At 38.0% G+C, this 21,645-nt stretch overlaps 1 protein-coding gene and 1 non-coding gene across 2 annotated transcripts in view; one reads left to right on the plus strand and one right to left on the minus strand.

Annotated features, from left to right (window-relative positions):
• Positions 1–21,645, plus strand: part of LOC139943804 (uncharacterized) — a 98,479-nt gene that overhangs the window by 5,836 nt on the left and 70,998 nt on the right. The window contains exons 2-21 of the mRNA XM_071940624.1: positions 787–906; positions 2,198–2,593; positions 4,588–4,707; positions 5,233–5,355; positions 7,137–7,271; positions 7,687–7,809; positions 9,781–9,903; positions 10,429–10,551; positions 11,442–11,564; positions 12,220–12,342; positions 12,750–12,872; positions 13,747–13,863; positions 14,374–14,496; positions 15,303–15,425; positions 15,873–15,989; positions 16,681–16,803; positions 17,491–17,613; positions 18,434–18,556; positions 19,829–19,945; positions 20,946–21,068. Coding sequence (XP_071796725.1) covers positions 787–906; positions 2,198–2,593; positions 4,588–4,707; positions 5,233–5,355; positions 7,137–7,271; positions 7,687–7,809; positions 9,781–9,903; positions 10,429–10,551; positions 11,442–11,564; positions 12,220–12,342; positions 12,750–12,872; positions 13,747–13,863; positions 14,374–14,496; positions 15,303–15,425; positions 15,873–15,989; positions 16,681–16,803; positions 17,491–17,613; positions 18,434–18,556; positions 19,829–19,945; positions 20,946–21,068 — 2,721 coding nt within the window. The remainder of the gene's footprint in view (positions 1–786; positions 907–2,197; positions 2,594–4,587; positions 4,708–5,232; positions 5,356–7,136; positions 7,272–7,686; positions 7,810–9,780; positions 9,904–10,428; positions 10,552–11,441; positions 11,565–12,219; positions 12,343–12,749; positions 12,873–13,746; positions 13,864–14,373; positions 14,497–15,302; positions 15,426–15,872; positions 15,990–16,680; positions 16,804–17,490; positions 17,614–18,433; positions 18,557–19,828; positions 19,946–20,945; positions 21,069–21,645) is intronic.
• Positions 17,748–17,820, minus strand: Trnan-guu (transfer RNA asparagine (anticodon GUU)). The gene has a single exon. It is a non-coding gene; the product is annotated as a tRNA-Asn (tRNA).

The raw sequence follows: 21,645 nt of genomic DNA on the forward strand, positions 1-21,645 counted from the left end.
CTGTAATTACATATTTAAATATTTTGTATTTCATCCGCGTGCGTTGGAACTGAAGTAAATTTAATTGAACATGAGTTGAAATTTATAATATGTTTGAGGTTTTAAATCACGGTAAAAAATGTTCATCGGTTTTCAAAATTGTTCATCTGTAAGTGTGATCAGATTGCAATGTGTGATTTTTGAAGAACGAAATTATTTTTCTCCGAACGTATTTAGGCCTACAAACTAATAGTCTATTTGACGTGAAATAGTTTCGCGATCCCGGCATTAACAATTATTCTGATTTTCTTTACAATTAATTAACCACCCCAATTGTCATCGATAATACGTCTTAAAATTTGTAACTTAAGCTATGACAGCTTAAACCTTTAATTTGAATTTTGTCCAATTGGCCAAAAAATAATGTGATTATTTGCGTTAAAAGCTCAGGGGTGGATTTCACAAAGGTAGTCCTAACGTAGGACTAGTCCTAGGCAATGCTCAGAGATAGGACCAGTCTTAAGTTAGGATGGGTTACTGGTCCTAACTTATAATAGGACCAGTCCTATCTCTTAGCATTGCCTAGGACTAGTCCTAAGTTAGGACTACCTTTGTGAAATCCACCCCTGTTCCCTTGAACAACGTATGGACTAGTGGCACTTGCCGAACGACCAAGTGTCGGCGCTCTAAACCAACTGGTGTATTCTTTATAATTTATTCTTTGTCACGGTACACCATAATCGTAAAACACTCTTCCCACTTTTCAGACAACATTTCAATTTATATTTTGTTTTCATCTTCCCCCAGCTTGCCTGTCTGATCCCTGCAGTGGGTTAGGAATCTGTTTCGAGCGGCCGGGAAAAACGCCCGACTTCGCCTGCCAATGTGAGGGGATGCTCATGGGGTACGACTGCTCAATAACATCAAGTAAGTACCTGATGGGCCAAATTTCATAGAGCTGCTTAAGCACAAAATTTTGCTTAAGCAAACAAATCCTTGCTAAGTAAAATCATATTTCCGGCCAAGATTCCACTCAATTGTTATGTTAAGTAAACAACAGCTAAATACCAGTTACAAGCAATGTCAATGGCATGACATTTTTGCCAGTAACATGTGTGTAAAACAAGCGAGCTATTTTCGTGCTTAAGCACATTTTTTTGCTTAAGCAGCTCTATGAAATTGGCCCCAGTGAGTCCTGTAGGCTTATGCTTCGGTTTTGAAAGGGCAAGGACACCAAGGCATCCTTAAAGGGCACCCATCCCATGAGGAAACTGAGTGGAGCATTGGCACCACGGCAATGACTACGGGCGGTTATGGAGGCAATCTCCTACTTTGCCTCGCCGATCAGGCCCGAAGTAAAGTCCTCGTTCATTCGTCATTGTTTCCTGCAAAAGTGTCAGTTAACTTTTCGGGAGGCCAGTTTAGTTAGAATCATTTGGAGGAAGGACTATTTTTGCTCCTAATTTTTCGGACTTATTCAATAGGGCTTTGCAATATTAGCCTCCTGTTTTTAAAATGTTGACTTGGACAGTCGGCTCTGAGCGCAATTTTAATGTTACGTTACGGTCGGTAGGCATGTAGTACTACAGAGGACGCGTATTCGTGCAGTTGCAGTAAGAGTGACTAATAGACATGAATTAGTACTTTTATTGCGCTTGCAACAGTTTTTGTTTAATTAATTACTATCAATTATTGCAACAAATGTAATGCGACGGGCTTTTCTGAAAGGATAACGCGTAACAATAATAATGGTGTAACGCTTATGATCGATCTGCTACACAGTGACATGATTTGAGTAAAACGGTATAGCATTCAATTTTTCGGATCTAGCCCAAAGGCTCTTATTATCGAAATCAATCGACTTTGTTGATGTATGGCTTTTATGTAGGCCTACATTTTTTTATGATTTTCGATTTCCCTTCATTTCTGCGTCATTGAACTTTTTTGATCGCCAACTAATGACTAAAAGTCGAAGTAACTTGATCACCAATTAATGAACTAAAAAGGTCGAAGTAACTTGATCACCAATTAATGAACTAAAAAGGTCGAAGTAACTTGATCGCCAACTAATGAACTAAAAGTCGAAGTAACTTAATCACCAACTAATTAACTTTTTAGTTAATTAGGCCTACATTTTTTGGCCAGACCTTTTTAGGTCCAAGTAACTTGATCGCCAACTATTGATCTATTAATAATTTGTCAATGTTTCTTTTTTCAGATCTTTTAATATTTCACGAAACTCCCAGCCGATGTTTCGACTGGCCGAACACATGCACCACAAATTCCTTCCAGTCACCTAACTATCCCAACACTTATAATTTTCGCTACAACACATTCTACCAGTTGTACATTCCATCTGCTACCTCCATCACGCTGACTTTCGATAACTTCTTCCAAGTCGAGGAGAGCGATAAAGATGATTTGTATATCGGCACCGGACTTGCCTTGCCAGATGATATCTTTAGTTTTAATGGCTCAACTGACGGGTTTCCTAGAAAGTTCGCAGGGATGATGGCTCCGCTACCGCAGACACTGGACTCCGACACTATTTGGATATTGTTTGCTACTGATAAGAACATTGAGTTCGGAGGATGGAGAGTTACTTGGACGGCGGGTAAGTTTTGGATGGTGGGGTTTTTATAGAAAGTAAAGTGTTCTATTAGTTTGTATTTTAGACCCCCCCCCCCTCCCCTATTAATTATATACGCAGTCATCTTGCAGCAAAGATACAGTATTGCTTTTAGGGTTTGTCAGGCGGTGCATTTCTGTACCTTTTTGGGAAGTTGACGGAGACTACTTGATTGATTATTATGTTAGGCCAAATAAAATAAAAAATGTGTAGCGTCCTGCCTTTTTGAATAAAGAAAGGAATAGGGTCCCACCTTTTATTTTTGCCCAATGCAACCCGGCGGCTGGCCTTTTTTTTTAATGTCTGATCGTTAAAATGTATCCTTCGTTATGCAACGCGAAAAAAGACTCTTTTTTTTTATTGAAAAAGGAGAAAAAAAGAGGCGGCCTCTGAAAAGGAAGATGGTGGGAACGAGTTACATGTTTTCGTTTTTACTTGGACTTAGTCGTTGGCCCAATATTTAATTAGCGAGTGTTTTAAAGTCTCTTGGGGGCGCCCTTTCCAGTTTGGGTTTGTTTCACTTTCGCTTCAAAAGAAAAATTAAGAAAGCAAATTATGTTGTGCAAAAGACACTAGTATGGAACGGGAATGGTATAGTATTGTGGGATTTTATTTATTTTGTGGTCCTGTTTTGGCTCCTATTTTTCGGACTTATGCAATGGGGCTTGGATGTTGACTTGGAACGCAATTTTTGATGTTACATACGGTCGGTAGGCAGGTGAGGTTCGTTCCGCTATCGTCTCCGGAATCGGAGACGATCGCCCGGAACGAACCTCATAGTTCTAGGAGTAGTACATACTTGATTTTTTTATATGGCTTAATAACTTGTGTGGAGAGAATGGTTAAATAACTTATATATTATATTATAATTAAGTTAAAAAAGTTTAACAAGTTAAAAAAACTTCATGATGAATCCATGAATTCATTCTCGCTGGTTCGGGAAAGTTACTTCGTGTTTAATTCTTCATTTTTTTCACGTCTGCCATGATTCATGAAAGAAGTTGTATGCTATTCAATTAAGTTTTTCCTTTGTCTTTTTTAACACTTGAAGTTCACTTCACACGATCAATTTTTGTATATTCATGGCCATATGTTTATTCTTCAATCTTGTCCCATAAAGAAGAAGAAAGAAGTAGGAATACACATATTTAACTACACGGTGTGAAGCCTTGCCTGCAATTGTTGTGCAAAGATCTTTACTTTACTTTGACAAAAGTGAAATTCCCTGAACCTGAAGAAATGAAAACACAAAAGCAAACCTTCAGGCCATTGGTCAAACTCAAATCTCATCAAAGCACTGTAAATAAATCGCTGCCACCGCAGAAAAGGCTTTCTTTAGCATGTACAGTCACAATAGCTCTTTCAACCCAAGCCTTTTGAGTTCAAATTCCAGTCGAGATTTGTACCTGAGCTGAGGCTGGAATGTTGTTTTGTTTGATGCACTTTAGTTTTTGGGTGGTTTCTAATGTGGTATTCAAGTTGATGGCTTAATTGGTTGGGCCTTGTACTTTGTGTAGAAAATCAAGTTATTTTTTGGCTGGGACCCATGTATTGCACCCATTATTACAATCATTGCACATTCAGAAATGGTTTTGTAAAAAAAAAAAAAAAAAACCTTGATGATAGAAATTTGCAAAACTTCCCCTAAAGACAAACTTTTAAATGTAAAACAGTATTAACAAGCTGACATTTGGGAATTTAAATATTGGATATTGTTTAAAACTGTACTTTGAAACATGTTCAGTGATTTTACTCCTAAAATTATGGAAAGGTTTTGTAAAATGAGCTTACTTCACCTTCACACAAAAATTAGCATTTATAACGATTTCAGTTTCTGTATAGAATTTCATACAATACGCATTATTTAGGCAATGTGTGCACTTAAGTAATTGGTAGGCTCTATATTCTAAATAAAATATAGAAATATTTCTGTTATTAAAAACTTTGTTAAATAATCTGTCCCGGTTTTTTTTCTACAGCTATCGATCCATGTGGATGGGACCCATGTCTAAATGGTGGTGTATGTATTCCGAACTTTGCCTCCAACAGTTACACATGTCAGTGTCCATCTTGTTTTAGAGGGACACGATGTGATCGACGTAAGTACAAAAGTGGTCTTCCTGTGTTTAGACTTGTTCAGTTAATGACAGAGTTGGGAACATTTCAGACTTTACATCTTAATGGTGTCAGCAGCTGTCATGACACTTTTGCCCCTGAGCAAGGCACTTTCAACCACAATTGCTTCGTAAAAAGATGAAAAGGTTGTAGTAGACTAGGGGATATTCCTGTATCTTGATTAACAACAAAAATATTTTCAGTTGTTGAGTTTGAGTTGTATAAATACCTCTAAAAAGAAATAAAAAGAAAAAATCTTTTAACTCTTACATACGTGTGTTAATGAAGTACAGTGTTGTTTTGCTAAAATGTGCTGACCATTTAATAATTTAAACGTAATTCTTGTTTTGTATACACAATTTTGGTCTGGCCAGTAAATATTTTGAGCTACCACGCGGCAGCTTTCTTGTGGCTTCTTTGTTTTTATAGTGCTATGAAGTTCCCAGTTGATTGAATGTTTGTGGATGGTGTTTATAACATTGTGAATCTCTGATGCTTTATTTCTACAGCTTTTGACCTGTGTGATAATGCTGATCCATGTCTGAATGGCGGAACATGCTTTCAGAGTAACGACTGCAGATCGACATTCTGCCTCTGTACAGAATGCTTCCTGGGTGAAACTTGCCAGGAACGTAAGTACTGTATGACTATTGCACATCCATAGAGGCTTCAGTGATGAAAATGAAAATGCCACTTAAAAACATTTCAACAACAAAATTATTCATTGCTAAACGCACAGAACATAGCACAGATTCTGACATAAGGAGAAGCCAAGGTTTGGCAAGAACATTGCCTTCAATTTTTACCAAAACAAAACAGCACTCTGCAACGTAAACTACATAATGTCCATATATGTGTGAGAAATTGGCACAATATATTAAATGCACTGGACACTATTGGTAATTGCTCAAAATAGTTGTTAGCATAAAAACTTACTTGGTAACGAGCAATGGAGAGCTGTTGATAGTATAAAACATTGTGAGAAACGGCTCCCTCTGAAGTAACATAGTTTTTTTTTAAAGAAGTAATTTCTCAGTAAAATATTTGTTGATTTTCAGACCTTCATTTTTTGAAGGTCTTGGTTTGTCCTTAACTTTGTTTAGTGACAAGCCAGCAGGACCAATTAGGTTATTGTTTTAGTCCATCAGCCTTTATGTACACTTAAGGGTACTTTTCAAAGGGCTAGCCAGGGCCCAATTTTACAGTACTTTAAAGCACAACAAGTAGCTAAGCACAATCACATCTTGCTTACCAGACTAAGGTTAAATCAGCCAAACTACCATGTCATAAAGTCAATTTTTTACTGGTATCGTGCTTATTTCTGCTTTAAAAATATTAAGCAATAGTTTATGCTTAAACAAAATTTTAAAAATAAAAAAATATATATAAAATTTCCTGCTTAAGCAGCTCTATGAAATTGGGCCCAGACCACTTTTGACTTGCATTTGGCCAGCAAACCACTTTTAAGGGAGAACACTGCATGGATACTGAGTAAATAAAAACAAGCCAAGTGAAAATCAAACTCATAAAAGAGAGACCTAATGCCATTTAGTGTTCACATCAACCATGGTTCCCTACATGTATACTCAAAGTAAAGTACATCCCATAATAACCTCAAGGCACAGCCATTCTTTCATTCAACCCACAGCTGCAAAAAATTATAAAAACCTGCATTCCGTGACCCCCTTAAAAGAGTATTTTTTCAAAAAGCATTTAATAAATTCACTGTTGCAGAACTTGTTTGTGCTTACAATCAGACTTTTTGAAAACAGGCAGGGCTGAATGCTGTAGACTCTTGTCATAAACATTACCCGAGCATTGGTGCGTGACTTCATAATATAACTTAAGTACAGTCAATTGTTATGGTGATATGCCTCAACTACATGTAAACGAAAGGGGGTAAAATTGTTTCATTGTTAAAAGAAAACACTGAAAAGGCCATTTGGTGTACAATTGGATTTAGTTCTTGGCCGCAGAGCTCTTCAAAATCTTCCTCACCTAAATACAAGAAAGGGGAATACTTTACAATAACTTTAATGGTTGTTGACTGTGTTATCAAACGCAAATGAAATAGGAATTGTATGCTAAATTTTTTTTACCCTTACCCTGATGATTGATTAAGCATTGGAGACTCAGTACGAGAGACAACTCAGGTGGGATGCGAACCCACAATCCCCCTTCCCCCAAGTCTAGAGTGTGCCTGGTGTGGAAAATTGTTTGCAGTATTCATCGCTTTGTAAAGAAATTGAAACTGCCTCTCTTTCTCAGCGGGCACACTTGGTTGTCTTGTGATTCAGACTGTTCTAGAATCTGATTGATTGATTGTATTGATGTACATTAGTCTCCAATCGCAATTAATTTGCGACTAGCTTTGAACTAAATACTTACGATTGAAAGCTTCTACATATTTCAGGAAAGAACCAGTGCATGAACCCCGATAATCCCTGCTTGAACGATGGCGTGTGTATCCTACAAGGCATTGGGTGTGGAGATGGAGACCTCATCTGTCAATGTTCATCGTGCTTCCAAGGGCAGATGTGTGATCTACGTAAGTAGTCAAATTCCCGATCAGTGAGATCAGAGATCGGTTTGATTAGTTTTGCATGCATGGGTAGTCCTTCCTTGAACATGTTAAGAGGGAACGGGTATCTCCTATACAAGCAAAGGGTACCTCTCATACAAGAAAAGGGATACATCCAATAAAGCAAAGGGTGCCTCCTATAAGACAGGTATTAGTCAATAATGATTACATGGCTAACCAGCCGATCATCCGGTTACACACTTACAAAAAATTGCCATAAACACACTTGATTAAAACCAGATAGAGTTTAGTAGTTGGGATTGAATAATGGATCATCTCCATCATGTTAAGTAGCAACTTTTATGCAGACTTCCTCAAATTCAGCCTAAAGGCAACACAGTTATATATGAACTGACTATTGATTTGTGTTTCTATACGACAGCTGTGGATCTTTGCCAGACCAACAATGTATGCGAGAATGGTGCTCAGTGTGTCATGGACATGGGATGTTCAGAGACGTCGTGTTCTTGTGCTGGCTGCTACACTGGACCAACATGTGGAATATGTGAGTTGAATTCCAATTTATAACGATGAAAGACACTAGTGCAACTTAAATTCTACCTTTTGTTTTACAGAAACTTGTGTCATGATACAATCCGGTGCGCCAATTATGCTCAAGTAATGCCCACTTGCTTGTGGTTTCATCTGCTAAGATGAAAGCTTACAGAGACAGAATTTGTTTAGTTGCATTTACGACAGCTGTGGATCTTTGCCAGCCCCCCACCCAACACACACCATTAAAACAAATTGCTTTCAATGATCACATCTCAAACCTGTCCATTTCCCCTTTCAATAGGCATTTAAGTCCTTGGATTGGCGCATATTTGCCAATAACTCTAGTTTGTGCATGGGAGAACCCTTGTCATTTTTGTATTGTTAAAGTCCCCTTAAATTTAGCCTTAAAAATCTCCCAATGAATCAAACCTGAGCCCATGATACTTCGTGGAATAATTAAGTCATTGCAGAGCAACCAAAGTCACGCAAACGCCTAACCAACAATCAAATTGCAAAAGTTCTTTGGTCAAAGTCCCCTTAAATTTAACCTTAAAACCTTCCAATATGAATCAAACCTGAGCCCATGAAAGTGTGTGAGATAGTTAAGTCATTGCAGAGCAACCAATGTTGCGCAAATGCCCAACCAACAACTGAATTGCAAAAGTTCTTTGGTCATGGTCGCCAAAATGCAACTCGGAATACTGTAAACACTTTCTTCAGAATTCATTAGAGAAGAATTTTAAATAAAATGTCAATGCAATATTTCTATTTACCCTCAATGCACAGCCTTCTTATTGGCAGTTAGAGGAATTTTTGTCAATATTTGCTCAAGTTTATATTGCTTTTAAAGCAATCGCACAACATCGGTAAACAGTATTGTCCAAGTCCCACACTTCGTGTATCACAACTTATATATAAAATAACAAACCTGTGAAAATTTAGGCTCAATCAGTCATCGGAGTCGGGAGAAAATAACGGGAAAACCCACCCTTGTTTCCGTACGTTTCGCCGTGACATGACATGTAATTAAAATAAATCTGTAATTCTCGATATAATGGAGAATTTATATTGTTTCAATGTTTTCTCAAAAAGTAAAGCATTTCAAGGAATAATGTTTTGTTTCAAGAGAAGTATTTCACCACTACCTTCTGTAAACCCTGTAAGTTATTGGTAAATCTTTGAACTTTTAATTTTTTTTCTGTACCGAAAGTGTCCAATGGCTTTAAGGCATGAAACCACTCAAATTATTAGGTTGGTTCCTTGATCCTCATAGAGCGAAATGACTGTGTTTGTGAGGACTAAGGTATTTATCCTTTGTGCTGAGACATTTCAAGGCCAGGTTGTTTTTCTACTTAGCGCATTACAACAATGACAAAGCATTTCATTGTTTGTCCTGACAGTGTTTCGAAACTGAGAGATGTTTTCTTACAAGCTGGTTTGCGTGTGCATTTGAGTTTCCTCATGGAACTGTTGAACCATAGTAAACACAAAGTAAACATGCTAATCACAGTGACACTCTAACAGACTAACAGTGGTGAGATTTGCACCATTCTGTACCTTGAGTTTAGTTGGAGATGCTTAACAAAAACTAGCAGGAAACCAGCCACAGATCGTGCACATGGTATGCTGGCTTAGCGTGGAACCTCGTTTTGCTATAAAGCAAGTTAAAGTCAATTCTCTTCAAAATTGAGAAAGGGCGCACCCTATCAATGGTCAAGAAAACTGTCTTTTAAATGTCAGAGCATAACTTCAAAGTCAAAGTCACCCTTTTAACACAATGTTGGCAAATTTGAAAAGGGTAGGGTTTAAAGTATTTTTGTTGGGGGGGTGATTTGACATGGAGTGACCTACAAACTGTATTATGTGTGCATTGCAGTTCCTCATGGAACTGATGTTAAACCAAAGTAACCACGTTCTCACAGTGACACTCTAACAGACTAACAATGAAAAGAATTGTCTCATTCTTTATCCCCATGTTTAGTTCAAGATGCGTGTGTGAGTTTCCCTTGTGTGAATGGTGGAGTCTGCAATGCTGTACAAGGCTCATGTACTGACTATACATGCGATTGTCAAGGGTGCTTTGCTGGCAATAACTGTGAAACAAGTAAGTTGTCAGCGAATTTCATATTTTACGGATTTTATTTTAATTTAACGCATGCCTGGAATTACACAGAGGCAATGGCCTCCAGAGGCAATGGCCTCCATTGCCCCTGGTCTTGGCCTTTGTGCCCCTTCAGAAGTTTCCCATTGACTTTATGTATAAATGTTTGATACCTTCACAAATTGTGTATATTCTGCTTTCTCCAGAAGACGATCAGAGCATACTGATCGAAACGTCGAGTTGAAACCAACGGTTCTTTTCAGAACCACCCCAACTCATTAGAGATAGTCATAACATGGTGTTACCACAAACATTTCTATGTCTTATTTCCACCATGCAAAGTTTCAAATCCTGTATATATATAGCGAGGAAGCTTGCTTGGTAAGAATCATTTTGTTGTGCTTAGCTACGTTGTGTTCTTAAGCAGCCATTGAATTCGGGCGAAGATTACACATTGATTCCTTTGTACCAAGTAGCAATTATACCATTGGGGAATTTGACTTAACTCATTGTTTGTGTATTTCTTAGGTTTGAACCCATGTAACCCCGATCAATGCGTGAATGGTTTCTGTGTATCATCTACCACTGATCCATGCAACCAATATGAGTGTGTATGCGACTTCTGCTTTGAGGGTACCAACTGTGATGTCGGTAAGTTTGACGCGTCATCATTTCTTTTCAACTTAATATTCATCTAATAGTTTTACATCGAGAATAAAAGAATATCGTTTGTGGTTACGGAAAAAAATATATCCAATAGATTTCAAGTGTACACCAGCAGTAAAGATTACCATTTGGTTTTTCCCTTACACCAATGTCTATAAAGCACTGTATACTTAGTACTTTCCTGAGTTCTGTGGAAAAAAAACAAGGGATATCACTATGGTGGGGTTGGAACCCAGCACCTTTGCCATACTAGAACAGATGTCGAACCACTAGACCACCCAGAACTCGGCTCATACGCAATGGCACAAGACAACCAGAAGTTTGAAGGCTATGGTTTCCGAAATAGATGTAAAGAACCATAATTCCATCTCATTTATATGCGATTGAAACAATCCAAGAGTTCCAATAACCAAAGGTATATTTTCCTTTTAAAGGCAGTGGACACTATTGGTAGTTGTCAAAGACTAGCGTTCACAGTTGGTGTATCTCAACATATGCATAAAATAACTAACCTGTGAAAATTTGAGCTCAATCAGTCATCGAACTTGCGAGATAATAATGAAAGAAAAAACACCCTTGTCACACGAAGTTGTGTGCGTTTAGATAGTTGATTTCGAGACCTCGAGTTCTAAATCTGAGGTTCTTAAAATCAAATTTGTTGGAAAATTACTTCTTTCTTGAAAACTATGGCACTTCAGAGGGAGCCGTTTCTCACAATGTTTTATACCATCAACCTCTCCCCATTACTCGTCACCAAGAAAAAATTTATGCTAATAATTATTTTGAGTAATTACCAATAGTGTCCACTGCCTTTAAATGAAATAGATGATTGCAGCATCCTAACCATTACATGTACATTGTGTTTGATTCAACAGCCAAGAACCCATGCAACGTGAACCCATGTAACAATGGCGGAGAATGCGTTCAGGATCCTAATTTCTGTCTGAGTTACACCTGTACATGTCCCCCTTGCTATCAAGGTGTCAATTGCGAATTCAGTAAGTATTGTTACACTTCCTTCATCTGGGTTGGGGTTGAGCAAAGACATTCGGGTGCGTTCTTTTAGCTCCCCTGGGTCGACCCCGGTGTGTGGCGTTTTTTTTTCCCAGGACGAACGTGGGTAATTATCTGCACACGTTCATCCTGGAAAGAAAAAAAATCACCAGACATTGGGGTCGACCCAGGGAAGCTAAACAAACGCACCCAAATTGACCAGAGTGAGAATTGAACCAACGACCTCTGGATTAACGTGCCCGGCATTCTACCAACTGGGCTATCTAGCTCCTCTTTTTTTGCCTCCAGCAAATCATGCAATGAACTGTACTGTGGTGTGTCATGATAGCCGATTGAACTAGCACAATGGACTCAAGCTCTGGTGTGTCTATGATCACCGGAGTATAGATTGAAATAAAGTTTTTCAAGTTTTTGAAATGCTAGTTAAAAAAAAAAAAATGTTATTGACAAATTTTTAAAAAAGGAAAAAGATTGTTTTGGTAGTAACGGTCATAGGACATTTGTTTTTACAAAATTTATTTTGCCCTGATCTTGTTTAATGGTGCTTTGACGGTCCCTTTAATTGTTGTCTATAAAAATGCTGTTTCCACCCTCGGTGTATATTAAACATTGATTAATCCTTGGGTGTTATTTGTGCAGGAGTGGACCAATGCCGGACCAGTCCTTGTCAGAATGGGGGTGTGTGTGCTGCTGATGCTAATATATGCACCGACTATACCTGTGATTGCCCCGAGTGTTTCTATGGTGACAACTGCGAAACTCGTAAGTACCCAATTACTTCAAATTGACACTTCACTGTGATTAACTCGGTCGAATGTGTGTGCTACGTTGCAGCAGCCAGTGATTAATTGAAAGTTGTCTTTTTGTTATTACAGGAACATGCTGCATGTTCATTGTCTGTCTGTTTTGATAATTGCTTTTATTTGCCATTCAGTTCAGTTAACCTACAAAAGTATGTCAAAATGATGCAATCAACTTATGTCACTATTCTCTCAAGTGACATATCCACCCCCACCTCCCCACACAATGTAAGTCCCTTCTCTTCCATTTAGTTATCACCACCCAGTCTGGCTTCAGGGAGATACAAAAATTGTGTCACCTCAAATTATGGATCTGTAGAAGTATTTGGAAGTTGTAATTTATTTGTCACTTTTGTGGTTATATTACAGGTGTGAACCAGTGTATGCCTAATCCGTGTAATAACAATGGTTTCTGCTCGCCAGTGGGATCTTCGTGCACTGACTATCAGTGTACATGTGTTAACTGCTACACGGGACCAACCTGTGATATACGTAAGTATATAGTGTTTGTTTGATTTTCTGAAAATTATTAGAAACTAGTGAAAACATTTCTTGGGCAAGCGTGTTTAATACGAGTGATGTTTGTGAACTGATTGAACTATTGTGAAACCTGTTTTATTTTTATTTTAGAAATTATAGAAACTCCCTGTTCGTGTTCTAAGTAAGCTTGATATCGATTTATTTTATTCACGATATATCGCCGACAATATATCGCGATATTCGATATAATCGCGATTAATGAAATTTGACATCATCAGTCTTAAAACTTCAAGTGAAAGTTGTAGAAGAGACAGTCCTAGCATAAGAGAGGTGTTCTAATGACCCATTCTTCTGGTTTTACTCCAAACCTATGGGGTGCAAGATGTCTCAGCTAGCAAATACATCGCGATATTTAATCGATATATTGATATATCGTGATTATCGCAATATATCGCGACATATTTCGATTAAAACCAAATCCATCCAATATCGAAATCGTGTCCAAATTAATATCGCGATATTCGATAATATAGTGATATTGCCCAAGCTTAGTTCTAAGCTCACTGCTGGTGTGTTTATTCATTAAGTTTATGCTGTATTGAGTCTTCATACATGTATGTTTGCTTGTCACTTTTCTTGCCACGTTTTATAATAAGTCATGTATTTTTACTGTGGTTTTCTTTTTTGCTTATGAGGGCAATTTTATCTTAAATAAGTTTTAGTTTTTTTGTTTTTTTTGTACATTTTCAGTTTTTTTGTACCATCTTTGTAAATATAGCCTTGTTAAATTGTAAAGTGCATAGAGGGATCTGTGATCCAGAATGCATATAAATGCTGTTTTACTATTATTTTGTTAATTTAAAATGATATTGTAATCATGTTTTAGTGCAAGATCCATGCGATAACAATCCCTGTTTGAATGGAGGAACGTGCACTGGGTTATCCTGTACGGATTACAGCTGTACATGCGACGGATGCTATGTGGGACAAAACTGCCAACAACGTAAGTATTATGTATTTTGGGGTTGAACAAAGACAAATTAACCGGTACATGATGAACCAACTACCTCCGAATAAACATGTAGTCAAATTAAGAAGGTACACCCTGCATGATATAACAATGAAGTTACAATACCTACTACATATAATTTGTTTTACGGAGAAAGTGTGATTAAAAAGCCTGAAAAGTCCATCAAACCGTACTCCTTATGAACAAGTAACTCGGCCCTTGTGACCCAAAAGATTGTCCTACTTTATTTTTTCCAAGGATCAGATATCATGCCTGTTAACCAAACCATTACAATGATACATCATAATCCAAAAGTGATTTGTCTACCTGGTGTCACCGCAAATTGTCTTATGTCTATAATCCTTCCACCATGCAAACCTTCATGTCTTATTCATCTATAAGAGTATGGTGTCAAACTTAACATCGTTGCAACATTTATTGTAAATATTGGTGTTGTGTTTGAGTATTTGTTTCTGAGTGTTTGTATATATTTTGTCTCATCAGTGATGGACCCCTGCGACCCAACCCCATGTCTAAATAGCGGTATATGTCAACAAGTACAAGGAAGTTGTGACCTCTCAACCTGCGACTGTCAAGGCTGCTTTGAGGGAGAATTCTGCCAAACATGTTAGTAGCCTGTAATAGTTCATATTCTTAGTTGGTTAAACGTTTAGTTTGACTAATTCAGATTTTTGACGCACTGAAGTATATCAAGTCCTTTAAAAATAACCTAACATAAAAAGAAGATGTAAAATATAACTGTATTTTATACTCTTTTAGAATTTGATAACTTGAAAAGTAATTCCATTTTATATTAAATATCATGAAAGTTCAGTAATGAATAAACAAATTGTCTGTACAAAAATGTACTGACCCATTTTGATGTGACATCGAATCGTAAACTAAAATTGACCAAAGAGCCGCTTTTTAAAAGAACACAACATATCTAAATACAAAAACCTACAAATACAGAAAACTGATCTCATGAAAAATGCAACTTAGATGGTCAGAACTGAATCAATCAATTCATTAACGGAAATCATAATTTTAATGATGGTTAATTGTTGGTTCATTTTGTGATTACTTACTTGTACTTTAGTGTGAATACAGAGATCTGTTTATGTATATTGCTTTTTTTATTTCAAAATGTATCTACCTTGATTTTGAGAAGCAAACTGAAGAATTTTTTAGGATTCTTGAAGTTTAAGTACTAATAGGCCCTATTGCCAGGAAAGTATGTATTCATTCTGATAGTGATTTATAGAGTTGAATTACTAAGAAAGTAGATAATGATTATGCAGAATAACCTCATACATGTAGCTGAGTCAGATCGATCAAACAAGAGAAAGTTCTGCCAAATAAAAAGAAAAGGATCAATCAACCGGTAAGGAATGTGCCCTTGAACTTGTTTTTTTATTTCCTTCCCACTTTAGTGATCGACCCCTGCAGTCCCAATCCGTGTAGCTTCGGAGGATCGTGTACACGAGATCCAGTCAACTGTAATGAATTCACTTGCGTTTGTACTGGGTGTAATGCTGGGCCTACGTGTGGTACAGGTGTGTATGATATAATAGGAAGTCACTATTGTTGCGATCGCAACCGCGTGTTAGATCTTTTGGAAGGAGTGTTGGCTCCTAGAAGAGCCATTGTTGTTACAGGACTTAAACTCCACTCTTGAAGGTGCGGAACATTTTCCCTCTGGTAAGGGGCACGTCGAAGAGGAAAATTTAAATTTGTATTGGAAATTTCAAAGGGCTCCACAGCAAAAGCATAGGCGCCATAGCGAGAGTTTAATCTTTTTTAGACCTGTTGTGAGATGGTTTTGTGAATTTGTTTCCGTCTGTGTACATTTTTTTTAAACTGCATTTTGGGTCATACATGAAGTACAGCAAATCAAATCACATTTTCAAAATATCTAAATAATCTGAAGGGCGATTTTTCAGCTTTGTATTAAGGAACTATTGTAACTAACTTCTGCTCTTGTTTTTTTTGTTTCTATGTAGTTTTGGATCCTTGCGCTACTAGTCCATGTGGTAATGGAGGTGTCTGTAGCCCTGACTCCTGTAGTGACTTCTCCTGTAGCTGCCCAACGTGTTTTGTGGGCACAACATGTGATATCAGTAAGTACCAGTCTGAGGCCGTGTCCGAATTAGCTGCTACAACTACGGCTACGGCTAGATTTTCGCGTCATCTTGCGTTGAGGTATAGGACGCCCTTAGCAACACCCTTAGCAACAGCTGTAGCCATAGCCACCTTTCAGATCCGGCCTTACACTGTTGAAGACTCATGTGTATCCAGTACAAATAAATCAACACAGGGCTAAAATTTGGGTTAACATTCCACAAGGCTGCAGAACTTGCAGTTTGAAAATGTTAACGGACCAGAATCTTAATGAGGAAGGTCTTTCTTACTTGTGTTGTAAGATAATTGGCCTATATCTTGATACTTAGATGTTTGCCTCACTCACATTCGAATTTGGAACATCTTGTTAAATATATCGGATGTGTTCGATAAGCATCCCTGGTCAACTCTGCGGTGCTCATTCGGGTGAGCCCCTGACAAGAGCTAATCGAACGATCACTCTCACCCTCTCGTGGTGACGTCATGTACCTCGGGCCAGCCTCAAAAGACCTGTTCAACAAGCAGGGCACTTTGGGCTGACGCGGTTGAGCCCCTGGAATGACGTCAATGCTATTCGAATGTACGGGGGAAGAGCGAGGTCTACTTGGGAAAGCTAATCGAACGCACCCATTAGGTCAAGGTGTGTATGCTTAAACAATGAATATAACAATGACTGTTATTGACTTTCAGGAATTGACCCATGTTCATCTAATCCATGTGAGAATAATGGAGTATGTACGTCAGTTCAAGGTTCTTGCACCATCTTCCAATGTGAATGTAACGGCTGCTTCACTGGAGCTACTTGTGATATATGTAAGTCAACATCAGTGTTTGTCATTCGGCAAGTGCGATCAGGGCCAACTGTCAATCACAAGTCAATGTTCCATGGTTACCTGTGCATGAAATACATCCTGGGTACCAGGCGAAATTGCCTGATGGTCGACAATAGTCAACTTGTGCCCCTTGATCGAACTTACTCATTGTCCAACATGTTCCAATGTTTACTTCCATTTGCGATGAGAGACTTTTAGGACACAACATGTAGGTGGCAGCAAACTGACCGGGAAAACCCATTGTTTTTCAGGGAATTTGAGCATGCTCGGAAGTATGTAAAGGAATCAAAGTCTGCTGCCAGCTAGCGTTCTTAAGTCTTCCAGAGACCTTCTTTGCTCAAGTGCTAACTGTTGAGTAAGGTGTAGGCTGGTCTAGCTAACTGGATTGTTAGCTAGACCAGCATGCACGTCATTCCATTGAATGATTGAAGTGCGTTTTGGCGGCCCCAACCAAAGCCCAACCAAGTCAACAAGTCGGTTACTGTTTAGTCTAAACAGCATCGTCACTGCACTCGACCAAACTTGCGAAAACGCTCAACCGCTGACCAATGTTTCTGGTTGGGGTCACCAAAACACACTCCAGGTATCATTGTAAAGTTTGATATCAATCTGAAGCAATGTTCTACACAGTCTAAGAATGATAATTAATTTGTTAATTTGTTTACAGTGCAAAATCCTTGCAACAACCACGCCTGTCAGAACAATGCAGTATGTGAACCCTCGGGTACGTCATGCTCCGAGTATAATTGTGCCTGTAATGGCTGCTTCACTGGACAGTTCTGTGAGACTCGTAAGTATTTATCGGTCATTCCAAACAACTGTGATGGGTGATGGTGAATGTCAGACATTCATATGACATGCATGACACCACGCTGACATTGTGACTGTTGAACAACAATTGTTTTTGGGGGTTGAACAAAGAATTGACTAGAGTGTGATTCGAACCAACGACCTCCGGATTAACAGGCCGGCGCTCTACCAACTGAGCTATCTAGCCCTATATTGGCGGTGCCCTATTTTGTCAATGTCTTTATATTGAACAACAATTGTGTCCAAACACTGTTTATGGTATCGTTTTGGGTTTGTTTTTCTAAACAGAGGGATTGGTGGTCTTTAACTGTGGGGTTGGTATTAGATCATTCTTTGTGGCAGGACGGCTTTGTAGAGGTGCTGGTCACCTGCTCCTCCTTGCCAGTCACTGGCTTGGTATTTTTAACTGTTTTGCTTCTTTGTATCTATATGTACCGATTACGGACCCAATTTAACAGAGCTGCTTAAGCCCAAAAGGTATGCTTACCAGAATAAGGTACAATTCTACATGTATCATCTCTAACTGCTATCCTGCTTATTTTGCTGAGCAGAAAATTGTTAAGCACAAGATACTGCTTAAGCAGCTCCATGGAAATAGGGCCCTGAATGTAACCAGTGCAAATCATGACATTATTAATTTTGTTTTTTACCATCAATGTGTGTTAGTACTGTATACTCAGCACTTTCCCGAGCCCTGTGATAAAATTTCACAGGCTTATTACTCGGGTGAGATTCGAACCCACGACCTTTGCAATTCTAGATTAGTGTCTGACATTAATAATTGTTTTGTATTCTTGCAGTGACTGATCCATGTAGGAGTTTCCCATGTGAGTTTGGAGGACAATGTATCAGAGACTCTACTGATTGTAATGCATTCACTTGCTCATGCCAAGGGTGCTTCTCTGGTGCGACATGTGATGTGGGTAAGTACATTATAAAACACAAACGATTTCTAACTGGTTTTTTGTTTTCCTTTTACCCAAACCCATTGAATTTGGTAAGGTAAATTTATTTTATTATTTTATTTTTTATTTGCAACCACATACGGTTGGATTTGTTATAAAAAAAACATTAAAACTTACAAAATACATCACAAAAACTTTAAAATCATTAATCTATACATGTAGTTGAATTGCATGTTTTGTTTGATTCTGATGGACTGAGCGCTGCGCTAGTGAACTGATAATTGTTGAGAGCACTAGACTTGAGCTCTTGTGTTTCTGATCAATAGGGTGTGGGTTTGAGTCCCGGCTCGTGAACTTGAGCGTGATATTTTACCTTTGTTGCTTTTTCCTTATGTTTTTTCGTCTTTTTTTGTGTAGGGCTCAAAATATCCCCTACTGCTTTTAGATACTTTTGAGCTCTTAATCAACTTCCTCAAGACTGACAACAAACTTTTACTTTTTTGGTTGTTTTGAACATAAATCTGATAGTGTCGATTATGATAGTGTCAAACTCAAGCTCTGATGTTTCTGATCCGCAGAGTGTGGGTTTGAGTTTTGGCTCGTGACAGTTGTAACCTTGAGCAAGACACTTAGAGGAACACGTTGCCTTGGATCGGTCGAGTTGGTCTATAAAAAGCGTTTGTAACTGTTTTTTATAAAATGCATTTGGTTGGAAAGGTGTTGTAAAAGTAGAATACAATGATCCACACAAACATGCCTCAAAATAGCACGCCTCGACTAACACGGTCGGCCATTTATGGGAGTCAATTTTTTGACTCCCATAAATGGCCGACCGTGTTAGTTCGCAAAATAAAAGGAAAACCACGCAATTTCGAGGCAAATTTGTGTAGATCATTGTATTCTACTTTTAAAACATCTTTCTAACCATTAGCATTTCATAACAAACAGTTACAAACTCTTTTTATAGACCAACTCGTCCTATCCAAGGCAATGTGTTCCTTTAAACATAATTGCTTTGTCCTTTTTGTGAATGACTCAAAACATCTTCTACTGGTTTAAAGACATTTTCAAGCTCTAAAGCCCGGTTCATACTTCCTGTAAATACGAATGCGATGTGAAATTTGGTGACGCAATAATCAGTACATGCTGTTTTTCCTCATGTGACGTCAGGGATACTTTGATTCGCACAAAGCAAATGAACTTTGAGTTTCCTGATTGTTCTAAACATTAATCTGTTAATGCCGATTATGATAATGACCATCCTGATGTGCTATTTTAATTTGAATACAGATAATGATCCATGCAGTCCGAGTCAATGCCAGAATGGTGCGTTCTGCTCACCAGTCACATGTACTGAATATTCATGTACTTGCGTCGGCTGCTACAATGGAACCAACTGCCAGAATGGTAAGCTGACATTCCCATCACAATCATCTTTCTTACATCGGGTTTTTAAAACTTCTAGGTGTTTAATTACCTTTCATGAAACCACAGTCCTTAGAGGGTAGTCATTTCCTAAAATGTTAAACATTATCACCAGCTGCAATGCTTTTTACGTTTTATGGTCATGCCTTTTTAGAGTACTTTCAAAAAGGGTATACCCTCCCTTTAAAATTGTATCTCTTTAAATTTTACAGCATTAAGCCAATAAAATCCATTTCACTTGTGGTTTTATATTCACTTGACCCTTGACCCATCTTGACCTTTTTAAAGGTCAGCTTTCAGAGCATTAATGCATGTATTAAAACTTGTCCAGGGTCAACGAGGTCAAAATGAAACCACTTGAATGGGGTGGTTCAATCAATAGTGTTTAGAATGACAGTAATCTAAGTTCAATTGTGGTCTGAACTTGTTTATTCTAGCTTTCCCTACAAATTGACAATACTTTTGCTTAACTTTTACCAGACCGAGCAGCCTTTAATAATAATAGTAATGCCAAAACTTTGACATACTCTAGGGCGCTGAACAATTGAAGGCATTAGTCAAAAACTAATCAGGGATAATTTTATGGACAATTTAGAAAATAAGAAACTGAATTATAACAATAGGAGTAGAAAGTCTTTAAATGGTTTACAGGAAGTGCGCCTTACAAATTATGTGTTCTGTGCTTTTGATAATTTTGTATGTAAGGGGCGCAATATGAATTTTAAATACTATTGTTATTATTATTATTTTTATTATTATTATTCCCGCCAAAATATGGATCCTCAAGCTCTAATAATAAGCAGCATCACCACCGGCATTACAGCTTTCTCCTGAAGACGAGCAGAGTATTCTGTTCGAAACATCATCACCAAACCGTTTTTTTTCAGCGCCAACACTTTCTCAAAACAGATTTATTACATGGTTGTTCCCGCAAGTTTACTATTATTTATAGTTCAATTTTATTGCTATCTTTCTTATACAGCGATTGACCAATGTCAGCCGAACCCATGTGAGAATCAAGGCATCTGCAGTAAAGTTCAAGGGTCATGCTCTGCGTTTACGTGCCAGTGTCAAGGCTGCTGGGCTGGACCCAGATGTCAAATTCGTAAGTACCACAAGCTTCTATTCACAAGACGGATTACTAGAGCCTCTTTCATACTTTTTGCTAATTTTGACGTTTTCATAACGTTGTCAGTAATTGCTTTTGAAGATTGCAATTGTATGTTCCTGTATCCTGTATCCTATTACTGGCATTTATGTGGTGTTATATATTTTTGAACTTCCACTGTTGAGATTATCATCTTGCCTTTAAAGGCAGTGGACACTATTGGTAATTGTCAAAGACTAGCCTTCACAGTTTGTGTATCTCAACATATGCATAAAATAAAAAAAAACTGTGAAAATTTGAGCTCAATCGGTCATCAAAGTTGCGAGATAATAATGAAAGAAGAAAACACCCTTGTCACACGAAGTTGTGTGCGTTTAGATGGTTGATTTCGAGACCTCAAGTTCTAAACTTGAGGTCTCAAAATCAAATTCGTGGAAAATTACTTCTTTCTCCAAAACTATGGCACTTCAGAGGGAGCTGTTTCTCACAATGTTTTATACCACCAACCTCTCCCCATTACTTGTCACAAAGAAAGGTTTTATGCTAGAAATTATTTTGAGTAATTACCAATAGT

This window comes from Asterias amurensis, chromosome 11, assembly GCF_032118995.1.
Source record: "Asterias amurensis chromosome 11, ASM3211899v1".
In the NCBI taxonomy this organism is placed as follows: domain Eukaryota; kingdom Metazoa; phylum Echinodermata; class Asteroidea; order Forcipulatida; family Asteriidae; genus Asterias; species Asterias amurensis.